The 15,943-nt window shown below is 45.9% G+C and overlaps 1 protein-coding gene across 1 annotated transcript in view; it reads left to right on the top strand.

The window, feature by feature from the left end:
• STAB2 (stabilin 2) overlaps positions 1–15,943 on the top strand; it is a 144,831-nt gene that overhangs the window by 64,610 nt on the left and 64,278 nt on the right. Inside the window, exons 23-31 of the mRNA XM_036103511.2 lie at positions 1,083–1,263; positions 2,279–2,372; positions 3,600–3,758; positions 6,702–6,797; positions 7,817–7,909; positions 9,372–9,419; positions 10,882–11,018; positions 11,450–11,564; positions 13,683–13,760. Coding sequence (XP_035959404.2) covers positions 1,083–1,263; positions 2,279–2,372; positions 3,600–3,758; positions 6,702–6,797; positions 7,817–7,909; positions 9,372–9,419; positions 10,882–11,018; positions 11,450–11,564; positions 13,683–13,760 — 1,001 coding nt within the window. The remainder of the gene's footprint in view (positions 1–1,082; positions 1,264–2,278; positions 2,373–3,599; positions 3,759–6,701; positions 6,798–7,816; positions 7,910–9,371; positions 9,420–10,881; positions 11,019–11,449; positions 11,565–13,682; positions 13,761–15,943) is intronic.

Raw genomic sequence — 15,943 nt, forward strand, 5'->3', positions numbered from 1 at the left:
TTGTCCCTTGCAGATGAAGTCCTGACTTGCTTAAAAGTTTATGAAAAGTTTTTTGTTTTAAATCCAGCCATGCTTTTCTGGCCCACTCACTGTGTCTCTCTTCTCTGCCCTGGATGTTGGCTGCAAGCACCCACATGAATTCCTCTCCTATCGCCCTCCTGGGTCAAAACCACAGAAGCCTTCCTTTCTGATCATAGCCAAGTCCCCAAATCCTTGCCACCTGCCTTTAAGAAATTTTGCATCCTTCTTTTCACTACCGCGTGCATAGGAGCTTAAGTCTGAAGCACACGTTGCAATCTTTAAATACCTATCATCAAAAGCAAAGTAAACCACTGAACTTTAAAATGATCACAGGCATGTGGAAACACCAGCTAATACCCTAACCTATGGTGTTTGCACGTGGGCACTAACAGACATGGAATCTGAAGTCCTGGGTTCAAGTCCCTGTTTGAAAACTTAGCAGCAAGTTAGGCAATGTGTGTCACCTCTCTGGCCTCAGTTTGCTCATCTGGAAATGGGGATGATAAGAGTACCTACCCTCTGAGGCTGACTGTTAATAAGATGATACAATTGAAGTCCGGCCCGATGCCTAGAACAAGGTCAGTGCACAAATACTGGCCATCAGTTAGCGCTGGTTTGCTGTGACAGAGAGTAAAGAACAAGTATGTAAGCCACACGTCAGAGGCCATGCTGGCGTGAGAAACTGCTTCTACTGATTCCAGAAAGGTGAGAAATTTCCAGACTAAGCTCTCCAGCCATAAAGTAAATGAAGATTGAGTTCCTTGGTGTCTTTCACACACACACCCCCCACGCACACATACATGCAAAGCACTTCTGGGACTGAGTTCTTCCCATCCTTGATAGGACAGTCAAGCTCACCGAGCACTGTCTCGGGCACATGGAGAGACACTTGAGAAGCTAAGACCTAGCCTCCAGAGCCCTCCCCCGGCTCAGCCCCAGGTTCTGCTCTGACGGGCACGAGAGGGGGGTGAGGGGAAGGGGTCTCTCTCCTCCATGACCCATGTGCCCCATTGCTACATTTGTCCCCCAACCCCCAAATGTCCCTCTTCCTTCTCTTCCAGAATGTCTGTGCATTTCCGGAACATGCAATAACAGGATCGACAGTGACGGCGCCTGCCTGGCCGGCACATGCAGAGAAGGCTCTGCGGGGAGGTTCTGCCACAAGCAGACCTCGGCCTGTGGGCCCTACGTGCAGTTCTGTCACATCCACGCCACCTGTGAATACAGCAATGGGACAGCAAGGTAGGCCCGTAGGGCACCACCCTAAACAGCCCCCGGCCACTGTGCCACCTGTCGGTAGATGCAGCCCATATCTCAATTCTTTGCCAACAAAGACCTGTTTTCTCCAGCTGCCAATGTGGCCTTTGTGGAGAAAACCTCAGACTGAGCTGGGTTCAAGTAGCCGCACTCCCTGCTTTGCAACGTAACAACTGGGTGACCTTGGGCAAGTTACTTAACTGAGCTTCACTTTCTTCATCAGGACAATAAGGATGATGTTGCCTACATAGCAGGGTAATTGTGGAGATCATAAAAACTGGATGTAAAAGCACCCAGCACCAGGGGCGCCTGGGTGGCTCAGTTGGTTAAGTGGCCAGCTCTTGATTTTGGCTCAGGTCATGATCTCAGGGTCATGAGATCGAGCCCTGCATCATCGGTCTCCATGCTCAGCGGGAAGTCTGCTTGAGATTCTCTCTCCCTCTCCCTCAGCTCCTGTCCTCTGTGCTCTCTCTCTCTCTCTCTCAAATAAATAAATAAAATTTAAAAAAAAAAAAAACTGTCTCGTAGAAGAGATGGTAGTTGTTCTCTCCAGAACCACGGATAATAACTAGAGGCAGATTCCAGCCCCATCAAAGCAACAAAGCTGCCGGAAGTTGGGCCTCACAAGGCGCAAGTGCAGGGAGGCACCTGCTAAATGTTCCACATGCTTTATCTCGCTCACTTAATCTTCACAGCGTTATGCGGGAGATTTTAGACTCATTTTCCAGATAAGGAAACAAAGTCTCCCAGAGGTTAAGGGACTCATCCAGGGTCACACGACTGCTAAGAGGTGGAGCCTGGATTCCCACCCAGGCATGTCTGACCGCAGACGCCCCCCTCCAAGTGCCTGTGACCACCTTGGTACACTGGCTCCGCCCACAAGGGCAACCTGTCAAATGTCTGGCCAGGAGCCGGTTCACCCCCGGCTGGCCAGCCTTTTCCTGGGTGGTTGCTGCTTACAGTTCTGGGGCTGATTTTGTGCATGTGCTCTGCGTTGCAGCTGTGTTTGCAAAGCAGGATACAAAGGGGATGGAAGCCTCTGTTCAGAAATGGACCCTTGTGCAGAAATCACGCCGGGGGGCTGCAGCCGAAATGTGAGTGTTGCTCTTTATTTCCAAGCTGCCTGGTTTCTTAGGGAATCCTGAGGGAAGGCCTTGCAAAAAGCGATATCTGAAGCCTTTCTGTTGCATGAAGCACATTTGCTGGAACCTTGAGTTTTAAAGATGATGCCTTCTGTGAGCCTCCACTTCCTAAATCCGCGTGTGCAGGGAATGTCCCAGGACCACAGGAGCAGGGGTCTTTGGGCTCTTGAAAACAGAGCCTGAGAATCAGATATTGGAGGTTATTAGTAATAAACCAATGATTCAAACGTTACAGCTTACAAGTGACTTGAATGTCCATGATCTCATTTGCTTTCCCTAACCCCCCAACCCAATAAAGAATGTTCTTATCCCCATTGTACTGATAAAGAAACTGAGGCTTGGGGACGCTAAGTGACTTGCCCTAAGTTCTATTATTGGTTATAGCTCAGGGGTATAGCCCAAACTTACCACTGCTTTTGAACATCCCTCTCACCACCACCGAGCCCTACATACACTTTACTAACTGGTCTCCCTGCTGCTTCCACGCCCCCGCCCCCCGCCGCCCCTGGGGCATTCATTGTCCACCCACAGCCAGAGTGACTTGAAGCGGATCGGATCATGTTTCTCCCGTGCCGAAACCTCTTCCGTAGCTGTCAGGCTCCGCGGGTGAAATTAGACGGGAATGCCTCGCCCCATCCCACCAGACGCCCCTGGGGCTGGTCCCACCCTTTGGACAGCGTCCCCAGCACCTCCTCCCTATCACGCTTACCTTCAGCTTCCCGGGTGCTGGGTCCTCCTCCGGAGAGGTCTGGAGTTGCTACGGTGGTTAGGAGCTTGCACTTCAGCGTTCTAGAAACAGGGTTCCTGAAGTTTTGTAGCTGTGTGACCTTAGGCAAGTTACTTACCTCCTCTCAGCCTAGCTTCCTTATCTGTAAAGCAGATACTAACGCGCCCTTCCTCAAGATGATGGCTTCTACCCGCGAAACACTAAGAACAGTCCCCGGCTCCATAAATGACAGCGACGTGCCGGGGGCTGGCCATTAGCTGGCCCACAACAAGCCATGCTGGTCTTTAAATCGTCTCCTGTTTTCCATGGATTCGGTGCAAACGTGCATTGTAATCATTTCTATCGCACTCCATGCAAACACGCGTTTCTAGAAGGTACCCCCGTTTTTTGCTTTGGGAATCATGTGGCTGGACTGAGGTCTCTGAGATTCGCTGCGGCTTGTCCCCCTGCAGGCGGAGTGTGTCAGCACAGGCATGGGGACCCACACGTGCGTGTGCCAGCAGGGATGGACCGGGGACGGCCGAGACTGCTCGGAGATCGACAAGTGCCTGCTGGCCAGCACCAGCGGCTGCCACGCCAACGCAACCTGTTTGTACGTCGGCCCCGGGCAGGTAGGTGGGACGAGGCAGAGAGCAAAGGGGAGCGGGACTCCTCCAGTGGCTTTTCCTCACTGGACGCAGCACTACTTCGTCTAGAACTTACTGCAGCTTCTGAATCATTTGTAGTAGTGAGAATCGGTTGTCACAACAAACCTGTGACGTAGGTACTTTTTTTTTTTTTTTACCTTTTGACACTCTTCACCCATTTAGCCCACTCCCACCCCCACCCCAGCCTCTAGCAAGCACCAATCTGTTCTCTTTATCTATGTGCTTGGTCTCAGGTTTTGGTGTTTGGGTTTTTTGGGTTTTTTTTATTTTTAAGATTCCCTATATAATTGAGATCATATGGTATTTGTCTTTCTCTGTCTGACTTACTGCACTTAGCATAATGCCCTCCAGGTCCATCTATGCTGTTGCAAATGGCAAGATCTCATTCTTTTTTATGGCTGAGTAATAGTCCATTGTGTATATATACCACCTCTTCTTTCCTCTATCAGTGGACACCTGGGTTGCTTCCATATTTGGCTATTATAAATAATGCTGCAATGAGCATGGGAGTGCAGATTATCTTTTCAAATTTGGATAAATACTCACAAATGAAATTGCTTGAAGGTACGGTAGTTCTATTTTTAGTTTTTTGAGGAACCACCGTACTGTTTTCCACAGTAGCTGCGCCAATTTACATTCCCACCAACAGTGCATGAGTTCCCTTTTCTCCACATCCTCGCCAACACTTGTTATTTCTTGTCTTGTTGATAATTGGCATTCTAACAGGTGTGAGGTGATATCTCATCATGGTTTTGATTTGCATTTCCCTGATGCCAAGTGATATCGAGCGTTTTTTCATGTCCTGTTGGCCATCTGTGTGTCTTCTTTGGAAAAATGTCTATTCGCATCTTTTGCCCATTTTTTTAAAAGGATTGTTTGTTGTTTTGTTATTGCATTGCATGAGTTCTTTGTATATTTTGGATATTAGCCATTTATTAGATATGTAATTTGCAACTATCTTCTCCCATTCAGTAGGTTCCCTTTTCATTTTGTTGATGGGTTCCTTTGCTATGCAAACGCTTTTTAGTTAGATGTGGCCCTGTGTGTTTATTTTTGCTTTTGTTGCCACATAGGTTACTAGCATTATTCCCATCTTACAAAAGAGAAAATTGAGGCACAAAGAAGCTAAGTAATTTGCTCACATTGCACAGAAAATAAATCATGTTGTGAAATTCACACTCAGATGGTCTGACTCCAGAGCCCCCTCTTAGTCACCTGACCACACTTTGTAATTCTGTAGCACTCTGCAGTCTGTGATCACTTTCACTTAACCTGGGTAAGGGAGACTGAGGCAGAGAAAGCTATTGCTCAGGAACCAGTCCACACTGAGGAGGTGATGACAAGTGTACCATGACCGTGGCCATGGAAATGTCCTATTCATGAAAGAGCTCACTGCCGTCTTATGTCTACCACACATTTCGCAAACAATTGTATTTGGGTTTTTTTCACCTAAATTGCCAGATTGCATTTGAGAAAGACAAAATATGTCCTGGTCTCTGTATTAGTTTGCTAAGGCTGCCGAAACAAAGCGTCACTAACTGGGTAGCATAGAACAACAAAAATGTATTGTCTCACAGTTCTGGAGGCTAGAGGTCCAAGATCAAGGTGTGGCCGGGCTTGGCTCCTTCGAAGGGCTTGAAGAAGAATCTGTTCCATGCCTCTCTCCAAGCTCTGGGTGGTTTGCAGACAATCTCTGGAGTTCCTCGGCTTATCCACGCATCATCCTGGTCTCTGCCTTCATGTTCACAGGGCGTTCTCCCTGTGCGCATGTCTGGGTCCAAATCTCCCCTTTTCGTGAGGACACCAGTCATATTGGATTGGGGACCCACCCTACTCCAGTGTGACCACATCTTAACTAATTACATAATAATAATCCTATTTCCAGGTAAAGTTACATCCTGAGGTCCTGGTATCAAGATTTCAACATATGAATTGGGACTGGTCGGGACCCAGTTCAACCCATAACAGTATCTATCCCCTCTCTGCTCTTTCTTTCTGTGGATAAAGGCATCCTGATGTGGGAGATGGAGGAAGAGAAAGTTTTTTTTTTTAACGGTGCCATATAAGAAATAAAATAGACCATATCTAGGATTGCCCTCAGTAGTTACTAGTTGGCTTGAGAACTTTTAGATATTAGGCAGAAATCCTAATTACCATGAATATTTATGTAAAGAGACAAACCGTGTTTGGTTCAACATGTCAGGGTTGGGGGTACAGGGAGGTGCTACCCCAATACCAAGTGGAAAGGATTAAACACCCATGTTTATAAGGTCTTGCCCTACCCCATAAAGATGTGTACAGGTGCTTCTGTATACATATACTTGCATCTAAGACACACACATTTACCAGAGCCTGGGTGGCTCAGTCGGTTAAGCGTCTGCCTTCGGCTCAGGTCATGATCCCAGGGTCCTTGGATCGAGCCCCGCATCGGGCTCCCTGCTCAGCGGAGAGTCTGCTTCTCCCTCTCCCACTCCCCCTGCTTGTGTTCCTACTCTCGTTATCTCTCTCTCTGTCAGATAAATAAATAAAATCTCTAAAAAAAAAAAAAAAGATACACACATTTACCTTATAAAGCACACATAGCAAATGATACTTATATTGTTAAAGATAAAAATTCTTAAGTAGAAATTTCTATTCCTTTCTTCCCACAACTTCATGGGTTGTCTTGTATCACGTATGGCACTTCTGGGATAATGAGTTCAGAAAGAAAGTACCAGGGAACTCTCAGATGAAATGTAACACCGAATGTGTAGAGCAACAGCTCTGGAATCTGAAGTGTAACAAACGAAAGACATTAACTCAGAAGGCCAAACAGCTATGATTTCTGTGGCTCATTTTTCAGGCCACGTGATGAGAGGCATGAAAGGCAATTGTTTTCAATAATCCCTTTTGTTCTTGGGATTATAGAATGAGTGTGAGTGCAAGGAAGGATTTCGAGGCAATGGGATTGATTGTGAAGCAGTAACTTCATGCTTGGAACAAACTGGGAAATGTCATCCACTGGTGAGTTACTTCATTTCTTTTATCCTTACTTTAAAAAGAAAAAAAAAGTTACTTGAGAAAGAAAGAAGACTAGTTTATTTCTTATCTAGAACTACTAATGAACAAAATCTCTCCTCCTCCCAAAGAGAGTCCCCAGGCAGAATGTTCTTACAAATGTCACTGCAATCCAAAGCTTGGAAGAACCAACGTATGATTGCCAGATAAAATACAGGCTTCCCAGCTAAATCAGAATGTCAAATAAATAACAATCCTTCAGCACAAGTATGTTCCAACGATTACATAGGACAAATTTATACTAAAAATTATCCAGACCTTCTCCAAAATTCATATTTAACTTGGTATTTTTTATTTGTTAAACCTGGCAATTCTTTTTTTTTATTACGTTCATTTAGCCAGCATATAGTACATTAGTTTTTGATGTAGTGTTCAACGATTCATTAGTTGCGTGTAACACCCAGTGCTCATCACCAGACGTGCCCTCCTTAATGCCCATCACCCAGTCACCCCATCCCCCACGCCCCTCCCTTCTGTGACCCTTAGTTTGTTTCCCGGAGTCCAGAGTCTCTCACGGTTTGTCTCCCTCTCTGATTTCTTCCCATTCAGTTTTCCCTCCCTTCCCCTGTGGCCCTCCATGCTATTCCTTATGTTCCACGTATGAGTGAAACCATACGATAATTGTCTTTCACCAGTGGGCCCCAAACATTACATGGGACATACTTATACTAAAACTTACTTGTTTATCTGAAACTCAAATTAACTGTGTGTCCTGTACTTTTACATGCTAAATCTGCAAGGGATGAAAAGGAAGAATTTAATTGTGATTAAGCAGGAGCTGTACCAAACACACAGACAGGAGCCTTTCTTTGGGATAGGGCAGGGTCTGTGGGTCACTCCCAGCGTCTTTCAACCCCAAAGTTGCAGTTCTCACCTTCGATGGAGACTGAGGGCTCACGGATGTAACTCAGAGCTAACTATTCTGTAAGGAAGGCAAACTCTTTCTTTTATCTCTGTTTTATCAGGCAACCTGTCAGTTTACTTCTGGCCTCTGGAGTTGTGTTTGCCAGGAGGGCTATGAAGGAGATGGCCTTCTGTGCTACGGAAATGCAGCCGTGGTAAGTCTGCAAAATGAACTCCTATGCAGAATAATAAAGACACAAAATCTAAAAAAAAAAAAAAAATCTCTTAGCGAGGATGCCAGTCATGTCGTCCAGGAGATCACACAGGAAAGCAAGCTGCTCACTCTTCTAGCAACAGCTTAGCCTCGCTGTCCCTTTGCCAGCTCGGCTCGCCTGTCCCAGGGACCCAGCCTCCCCTCTCTCTGCCATCAGCTCAGGTCCCACCTGCACTGTCCTCTCCCTTGGACCAATCCCTCCCTTCAAGGGATTACTCATGCATCTCAGCTCTTGCACCTGTCGGTTTACTCACTGACTATCTGACAGCTATTCACTAATTCATTTGATAACCTCGACCACTTTCAAAAAGGAATTGAGACAACTCTGAGATTTATTGCGTTGGTGTAAATTGCATACAATAACTCTTGCCATTCCCATGGTGTTTAATAGTTTTAAAATGCTTTCCCCTACATGAATGCATGTAATATTCATAAGTCCAGAAGCAAAGCATCATCGTATTCATTCTTCAGATAAGACTTGAGTTCTCAGAGAGGTTAAGTGACTTACCCAAGATCACACAGCTAGTAAATGGCAGACTCAGGACGTGAACCCAGTCTTTTTCAACTCAAGGTCTAGACCTTCCTTTATCACACCTGCACACATCACTGAGCTACTGGTGCTGTGGGTACCTCTTCGAGTCTTAACTTCCCCCAAACAAGTGTAACTTGTATGAGAATGGAGGTCATCTTTTCCCTTTCGTATGCCCTCCCTTCGCTCCAACCTGGTGCCCACTGCAGCTGCTCAATATATATGTTCATTAACACAGTCCCACGGTGGAACGATGAAAAAGAAGAGTGGCTAAGACTTCCTGAGCATGTCCCGCATGCCAGCCTCTATTCTAAGCGCTTCAAAACAGTAACTCCTCCAAATTTCACAGCAACCTATCAGCTGGAGCTTTCATTATCCCCATCTTACAGGCAAGAACATTGAGGCCCAGAGAGACCAAGTAACTTGCCTAAGGATTTAGGCAACGGCCAAACCAGAATGAAAACCCAGGTGGTCTGGCTCCACATTCCACGCCACTCCTCAATGTTGGCTCTGAGAGGGGGCTGTCATTGAGCTCTGTGACCCTCCCTAGGGCCTGGGGCCATGACCTTAAAAACTAAATTCTGACTTGGAAGAGCTTCAGGTGGTTTTTCCATCTGAAGTTTCTGGAATTACTTCTTTATCTCGAGTAGAGAGGATAATGGAGCCGCTAAGCATGAAAGATCTGTGCAGCTCTGGCAACATGGAAATTCAACTAGCTGACCCCCATTCATATCGGCCAGGAAAATGAGCTGAGCCCAGCCCCGGGAAGGCGAAGTGCATGCTGCTCAGACGCGCTGTGATTATGCTTATTCATTATTCCTTCTCTCGTGTTCTCTCTGATCTCTCCCTCCCTCCTGGGCACGACATGAATAAGGAATTGTCATTTCTCTCCGCGGCAGCTATATTTAACCAGTGGATAAACGTGAGTACCTTTGTTGGAACTTGAGAAATGTATACAATTTTAGAAATTTGGAATGCATATACCACAAAACCGAAAACGCAGCCGGTAGGAAGGAGGGAAAGCAATTGCCTAGAGCAGTGGCCCTCCACCCTGACCAAACTGGAATCACATGGAGTCACATGGAATGCGCTGTTTAAATAGCCATGCCTAGGCTCCCGCCACAGACACTCTGACTTGATTGGTCAGAGGTGTACCCTGGGCATGAGTGCATTGTAAAAGCTTCTGGTCTAAGCACTAAGAAATTCTGGTCTAGGTTAAGCTGGAGGGGTCAACTTTTCAACCAATTCAAATATATATGTATCATTTCACTCATCGAGAGGTCTTTTTAAAAAGTCAACATAATTCATTTGCAATGAATTCACCGCAATTCACCGAGTTGGATTTGGGATTTATAGTTGTAATCTGGGATAATCCATGGGTGCTTAGCTCTTGGCCCAGCATGCTCTGAGGAGCTTCTTCCTCTCCCCTGGAGAGTTCTATGATGAAGAATCCAATCCCCACTATACCCATTTGTCTGTATCTCTGTCATCTTTGCATGAGTGGGCCAAGATGCCATCACAACCTCTAGTTTATCCCCTTTGAGTAGACATATGCCAAGATAAAGAGAGCCTGGTCAGCACCACTCTAGGACAGCTCCTGATTGCTACTCTGTGGGGCCTCTCTGCCCCACCACATGAAAGAGCAGGGACTGAGAGTCCTATTGCACGTGATGATTTCCCTATAGATCGAGTCGACATGCATATACTTGCCCAGTGGGGTAGTGGACCCAGCTCATCCCAACGTACGAGAGCACATCTTCCCCAAACTCACCTTCAATGCTGTCACATTCATGGCTTGAAATCAGCCATGGTGGGAGGATATACACCACAGAAATCAGGGAATGTTACAAACCAGGGCTTTTTGTTTGTTTTTCCTGGGATCAGTTGTTAAACATAAACGCACCACGTCTACCCAAAACTAGCTCTAGGTTAGAACAAAAAGTAGGTCAAATTTGATTTCAGGCTTCCAGTCTGTCCCCCATGCTGAAACACTTCCTGAAATCTTCCCACCATCCTTATTCCTAGGGCAGCCAAGGGTTCTTAAAGTTCATACACCCACACACAGGATCATCAAGACTATTCTCTGGTTCTTTGTTTAGACTAAAGGATAAATGACTAATAATGATTCAAAGTCTGACTGGGGGATGGGGAAAATTTGCCTTTTGACAAAGCTCACACATTTAAGTAAAAAGAATGTGTCTCAGAGGAGAATATGAGACACCAGCCAGTGGGTGGGATGGATTTGGGAAAGGGGTCCCTAGGACCCTTCCAATGTCCCTGAAATTACTTCCCCTGGGAAATTGTCATCTCTGTTAAGCATTCAGTCCTCCCTGTTTGACCTCTAAAGTGAGCCAGGCCCACCTTCTTTCCCTCCTGTGATTCAGAATGCTTCTCTACAACCCATGCTGTCAGCTGCCTCAAACCTCACTGTCCTCGTGCCTTCCCAGCAAGCTATTGAGGACATGGATCAAGATGAAAAAACCTTTTGGTTGTCCAAGAGCAATATTCCAGCCCTAATAAAGTAGGTATTATGTATTTTATTCTTCATGATATCTCACTGGCATCCGTGTGAATGACATTCAGTAGAGGGAAGCCACATGGTCCTTGAGATCCATGGAACTCAGCATGTTCTAGAACATTCCTCACCTCCTTCCCGAGGATGGTAATAGTTAACATTATTGACAGCTAACTCTGTGATAACTACCTTATGTATAACTCAGTTCATCCTTCCAACAACCCTATGAGATAGGCATTAAAATTACACCTATTTTACAGATGTGTAAACTGAGGTGTGGGGTGATTCCACAACTAACCCAAGGTGTCATGGCTGATAATCACAGGGGAAGAGTTTGAATCTGGCCGTCTGGCTCCAGAACCTATTTTCTTAACTATTCAATGATACTCCTTCATGCGTTGATATTTCATGATAGCCCTTCTGGACTGTTGCTTTAGAAACCATATGCTGCTGGGCACATACAGAGTGGCAGATCTGCAGGCTCTGTCACCTTCGGACATGCTGGCAACGTCTTTGCCCGGTAACTTCCTTCACCTGGCGAAGGCAGATGGGGTAAGAGAGTACTGTAATCTGTCTGTTAGGTGGAAACGTGTCATCTATGTTTGCACTGCCCACTTTTAATGTTTGTGTTATGGAAATTTCCAAACATGAGCAAAAACAGACCAAGAATAGAACTTCCACGTAGGCATCATCCAGCCTCAACAACTGTCAACATATATTGATACACACACACACACACACACACACACACACGTACGTTACTTTGTAGTAGTGATGCTATAAAATGTGGTCCTGCACCCACAGCTTGGCCACAAGGCTCTTCTTGACAGACCACAGACTGATCCAGAAAGGCAAACCTTTCCATGGTTCTGGGTAAAGGTTGCCCAGTTTCACAACTGTGGCGATTCGTATATGCTGAACTAAAAACGGGTTCCCGGTGACCTACTAATGAGTCATTATAGGTTACTAAAATTTTATGTCAAGTTAGAATCAGTCAACCAATCTTTACTGAGCACCTACGATGCCCCAGGCACTAAGTGCTGGAGTCAGGGTGGCGCACAAGGAAGAACCGCAACCCCGCAGAAGCTCAGCTTCTGGCACTTGCCGCGTGTGTCCGGACTTGGAGTCAGTCTTGCATCGGGAAGTTTGGCTGCCTTGCTGCATAGGCCAGTGTTTGAAAGCTCTTGCTATGAATTGCGCAAGATGAAAATGAAGATTTTACTGGAAAGTAAGAACCGCTACCTCAGTGGACCATCAAAAATGTTTTGGAATTACTGCTCTAAAACATTTTTACCTTCCTACTCATCAGTGTGAGCACTGTGAAAAGGGCCTATGCCTAGTACTACCGGAACGTATGTGCCTCATCAGATCATTCTTTGCAGAAAGCAGAAAAGAGTTGCATGCAGTTCCATGGATTCTTTCCATATTATTGGTCTAATTCTAGTACATTACATACTTATATCAGACAATGGGGTTATGTTCTGTCGGTGTTCTAAATCATTGATTCTTTTAGCAAGCATGAACTGAACACCCACCCTGGGCAGGCTTATCCTGGGTTCTATGCAGTCAGAGACAAATCAATGGGACCATTGACCTGGAGGAGTTAACCACCAAAGACACATTTTTAATGAGTTACTCAGTCTGATATAAATGTCTCCCTTTAACCAAAAGAGATGTGCAAGGTGGCCAGGAATTTTTTCTCCAGGGCCTCTGCTGATGTGAGTTGGGAGGCGTCAGGGTGAGACTCAAGTCCCCTTCTGCACCGAGGGTCCCAGGAGGGGTTTCAAATAAAGGGTAGGGGTGGGGAGAAGAAAGGAAAGTAGAGAGAGTGGAGCCCAGCTGTATCGTAGTTGGTTGGTGGCCGGTGAGTGTGTAGGTTGGGTAATTAATATTCTTGCAAGGTAGCTGGATTCTGATCAGGAAAGTCAGGTACTGTCCATATGAGTTTGCTAGGGCTGTTATAACAAGGTACCACAAAGTGAGTGGTTCCAATGACAGAAAATTTTATCTCACATTCTAGAGGCCAGAGGTCCAAGATCAAGGGGTGAGCAAGGTTGGCTCCTGAGGGCTATTGAAAGGGGCCGTTCCAGGCTCTCTCCTTGACTTGTAGATGGCCTTCTTCATGGTCACACAGCGTTCTCCCCGTACCGCGCTCTGTGTCCCATTTCCTCCTCTTACAAGAACACCAGCCATGTTGGAGTAGGGCTGACTGCAATGCTCTCATTGTAACGTGATTACCTCTGTAAAGACCTTATTTCCAAATAAGGTCCCATTCTGAGGTATGGGGGGTTGGGACTCCAACACATGAATACTGAGGACAAATGCAACTCACAACACTGCCTATAGGACTTTTCAGGCTACAGGATCGCTTTGGTGAGCCTCAACCAGCACTCTTGGAATGAAGTAAAAAAGAATAGAATCGGTGTTCAGGGGCCTCCCAGATAGTAAAGGAAAGTATCCCTTTATTTTGATTGTGTGTGTGTGTGTGTGTGTGTGTGAGAGAGAGAGATGCCTAGTGTGTCACAATTTAAAGATATTTCCAACTTCGGGTCATGGTCAGAAGTGTGAAAGTCACTACCGCTTGAGAAGTATAAAACCCAGAATGAGTTTCAATCCCTGCATCTCCTACCCTATGGAGACTCACCGCCCCGCTGTGGTTTGCATCTACAGAATGTCACGATCGAAGGGGCATCTGTAGTTGACGGTGATAATGCAGCCACAAACGGCCTGATACACGTCATCGACAAGGTACGCGCTTGCAACCTTCCACAAGTACGGCATCTCTTCTCACTTCGTTTATTCGTCCTCCTGCACAGCATCTTTGCCGGGGGTGGGGGGTGTGGTGCTGGTGGGGGGTGTGGCGCTGGTGGGGCGGTGAGGGGGGAGTGGAAATCCCTACCTCTAATGGAAGAGTACCTGGGTTGTGCTCCGTGAGTTAAAACTGCTTAGAGGTTCTCTGCATCCAGTCACACTCATTTGTCACTTAGTCTATATTCGGCAACCAGGCCCTCAAGTGTGGCCACATATATTATATTTCTGATTTATGTGAACATCTTAATCAAGAGCTAGAAGAAAGGCAAGTGGTTATGTATTATTTTTCCTCTCCCCTTTCTGCATTATTGCACCCTAAAAAGATGGGGTAAGGAAGCCCTAGGAAAAAAATGGAAAAGGGTAGAAAAAGTATTTTGAAATTTTCATTTTCTTCTAAGACACAATGCAACAGTATTCAAAGGTACGAAATAGAAAAAAAAAAAGTGTAGCGGGAAATGGGGTTTTAAGCTATCCTATAATTTTAGGTTACTATATTAGGATTTTCATTGAAAATTAAGGTTAGAATTTAGGGTATATTGGGAACTTTGGAAAGGTGGAAGATTGGAAAAGACAATTAACTAATAGCATTTTAACTAAAATTATCCTCACTTGCCACTTCCATACTCACTTTTGATTTTAATTTACAGAAAAGGTCAACTATTTCTGTGCAGAAAAGAGAAGCTATTTGTAAGATGCCTGGGTACATTATTTTGCAAAAAAAAAAACCTTACAATTCCCTTGTATTATCAAGAAACATTAAGGAAACCCACATTTTTGAGCAAGTGATCACTTGCAAGGAACTATGCTGGATTTCTGACTTCTTACGATGCAAATGAACATTACTTACCAAGGGTATTTTTCTTCTCCAATCCTGGCTCTCCTACTAAAAACCTATGAAAAACCTTTTTAAAAAACATTAAATTAGGGCGCCTGGGTGGCTCAGTCGTTAAGCGTCTGCCTTCGGCTCAGGTCATGATCCCAGGGTCCTGGGATCGAGTCCCACATCGGGCTCCCTGCTCGGCAGGAAGCCTGCTTCTCCCTCTCCCACTCCCCCTGCTTGTGTTCCTGCTCTTGCTATCTCTCTCTCTGTCAAATAAATAAATAAAATCTTAAAAAAAAAAAAAATAAAATAAAAAAAAAAAAATAAAAAACATTAAATTACCTCTCCTTATTTACATTTCTGATGGCCACACCTTGTTAGTACAATGGCCCCTCAAACCATCTCCTGTCCTGATCGTTATTATCATGGGGCCAATTCAAGTCTCAGCTCCTCCTCGAAGCCTTCCCCGATCCCTGCAGCCTATATCATCAAGGATGGCATACAGCACCTGGGTACCGGCTCATAGCAAGCTATATGAACTTGGGCAAGCAACATAACTTCTCTGAGCCTCACTTTTCTTCCCTGGGGAGAACAAAACAGCACCTTCTCTCTCTCGGTGCCTATTGCTTAGCAGGCCTTCCCTCAATAAATGTTGGTTTTACTCCTTTCTTCCTCCCCTATAATTCCATGGGATTTAGGGGTGTAGAACTCATTTGGCACCCTGTGCCCTCTTGTACTGATAGTTCTTCCTCACGGTATAGTCCCGGACCCCCACATGATGGCATATCCTGGGGGGTGGGGGTTCTGTCTCCGTGTCCCTCGTCAGCATTGGCACCTAGTCTCGTACATGGTAATAGTGACAACTAGAATGATTGACAGCGCAGTACCGGCCCTGTACAATATATCATGTCACTTATCTCGTGTGATTTTTACCACAACCCTAAGACAGTAGATGCGACTGTCCTCACTTCACAAATGAGGCGAGTAAGGCTCCTCAGGGTTAAGTAGCTGGACTGAGGAGGAAGTGATGTGACCACAAAAGATTCCTGGATGCCTGTCAACTGGTCCAAGTCCTCTGCTTAGCCTCCGGGTTGCACTGGCTCCCTAAGGACCCCCTACACCTGCCCTTGGACACTGTGGTCACCTTTGTCAAGGCCACCATGAACACGTGTGCAGGTCGTGCCCTGCATATCCATGCCTGTCCAAGGGTGGCGTGGGGCTAACCCCCAGCCCACTTCACTCCTCAGGCTACGCACCCCCCTTTGGTGTTGCCAACCGTCAGAGGAAAATGTGCCCTTTG

Source organism: Halichoerus grypus, chromosome 6 (genome assembly GCF_964656455.1).
Source record: "Halichoerus grypus chromosome 6, mHalGry1.hap1.1, whole genome shotgun sequence".
NCBI classification, from domain to species: domain Eukaryota; kingdom Metazoa; phylum Chordata; class Mammalia; order Carnivora; family Phocidae; genus Halichoerus; species Halichoerus grypus.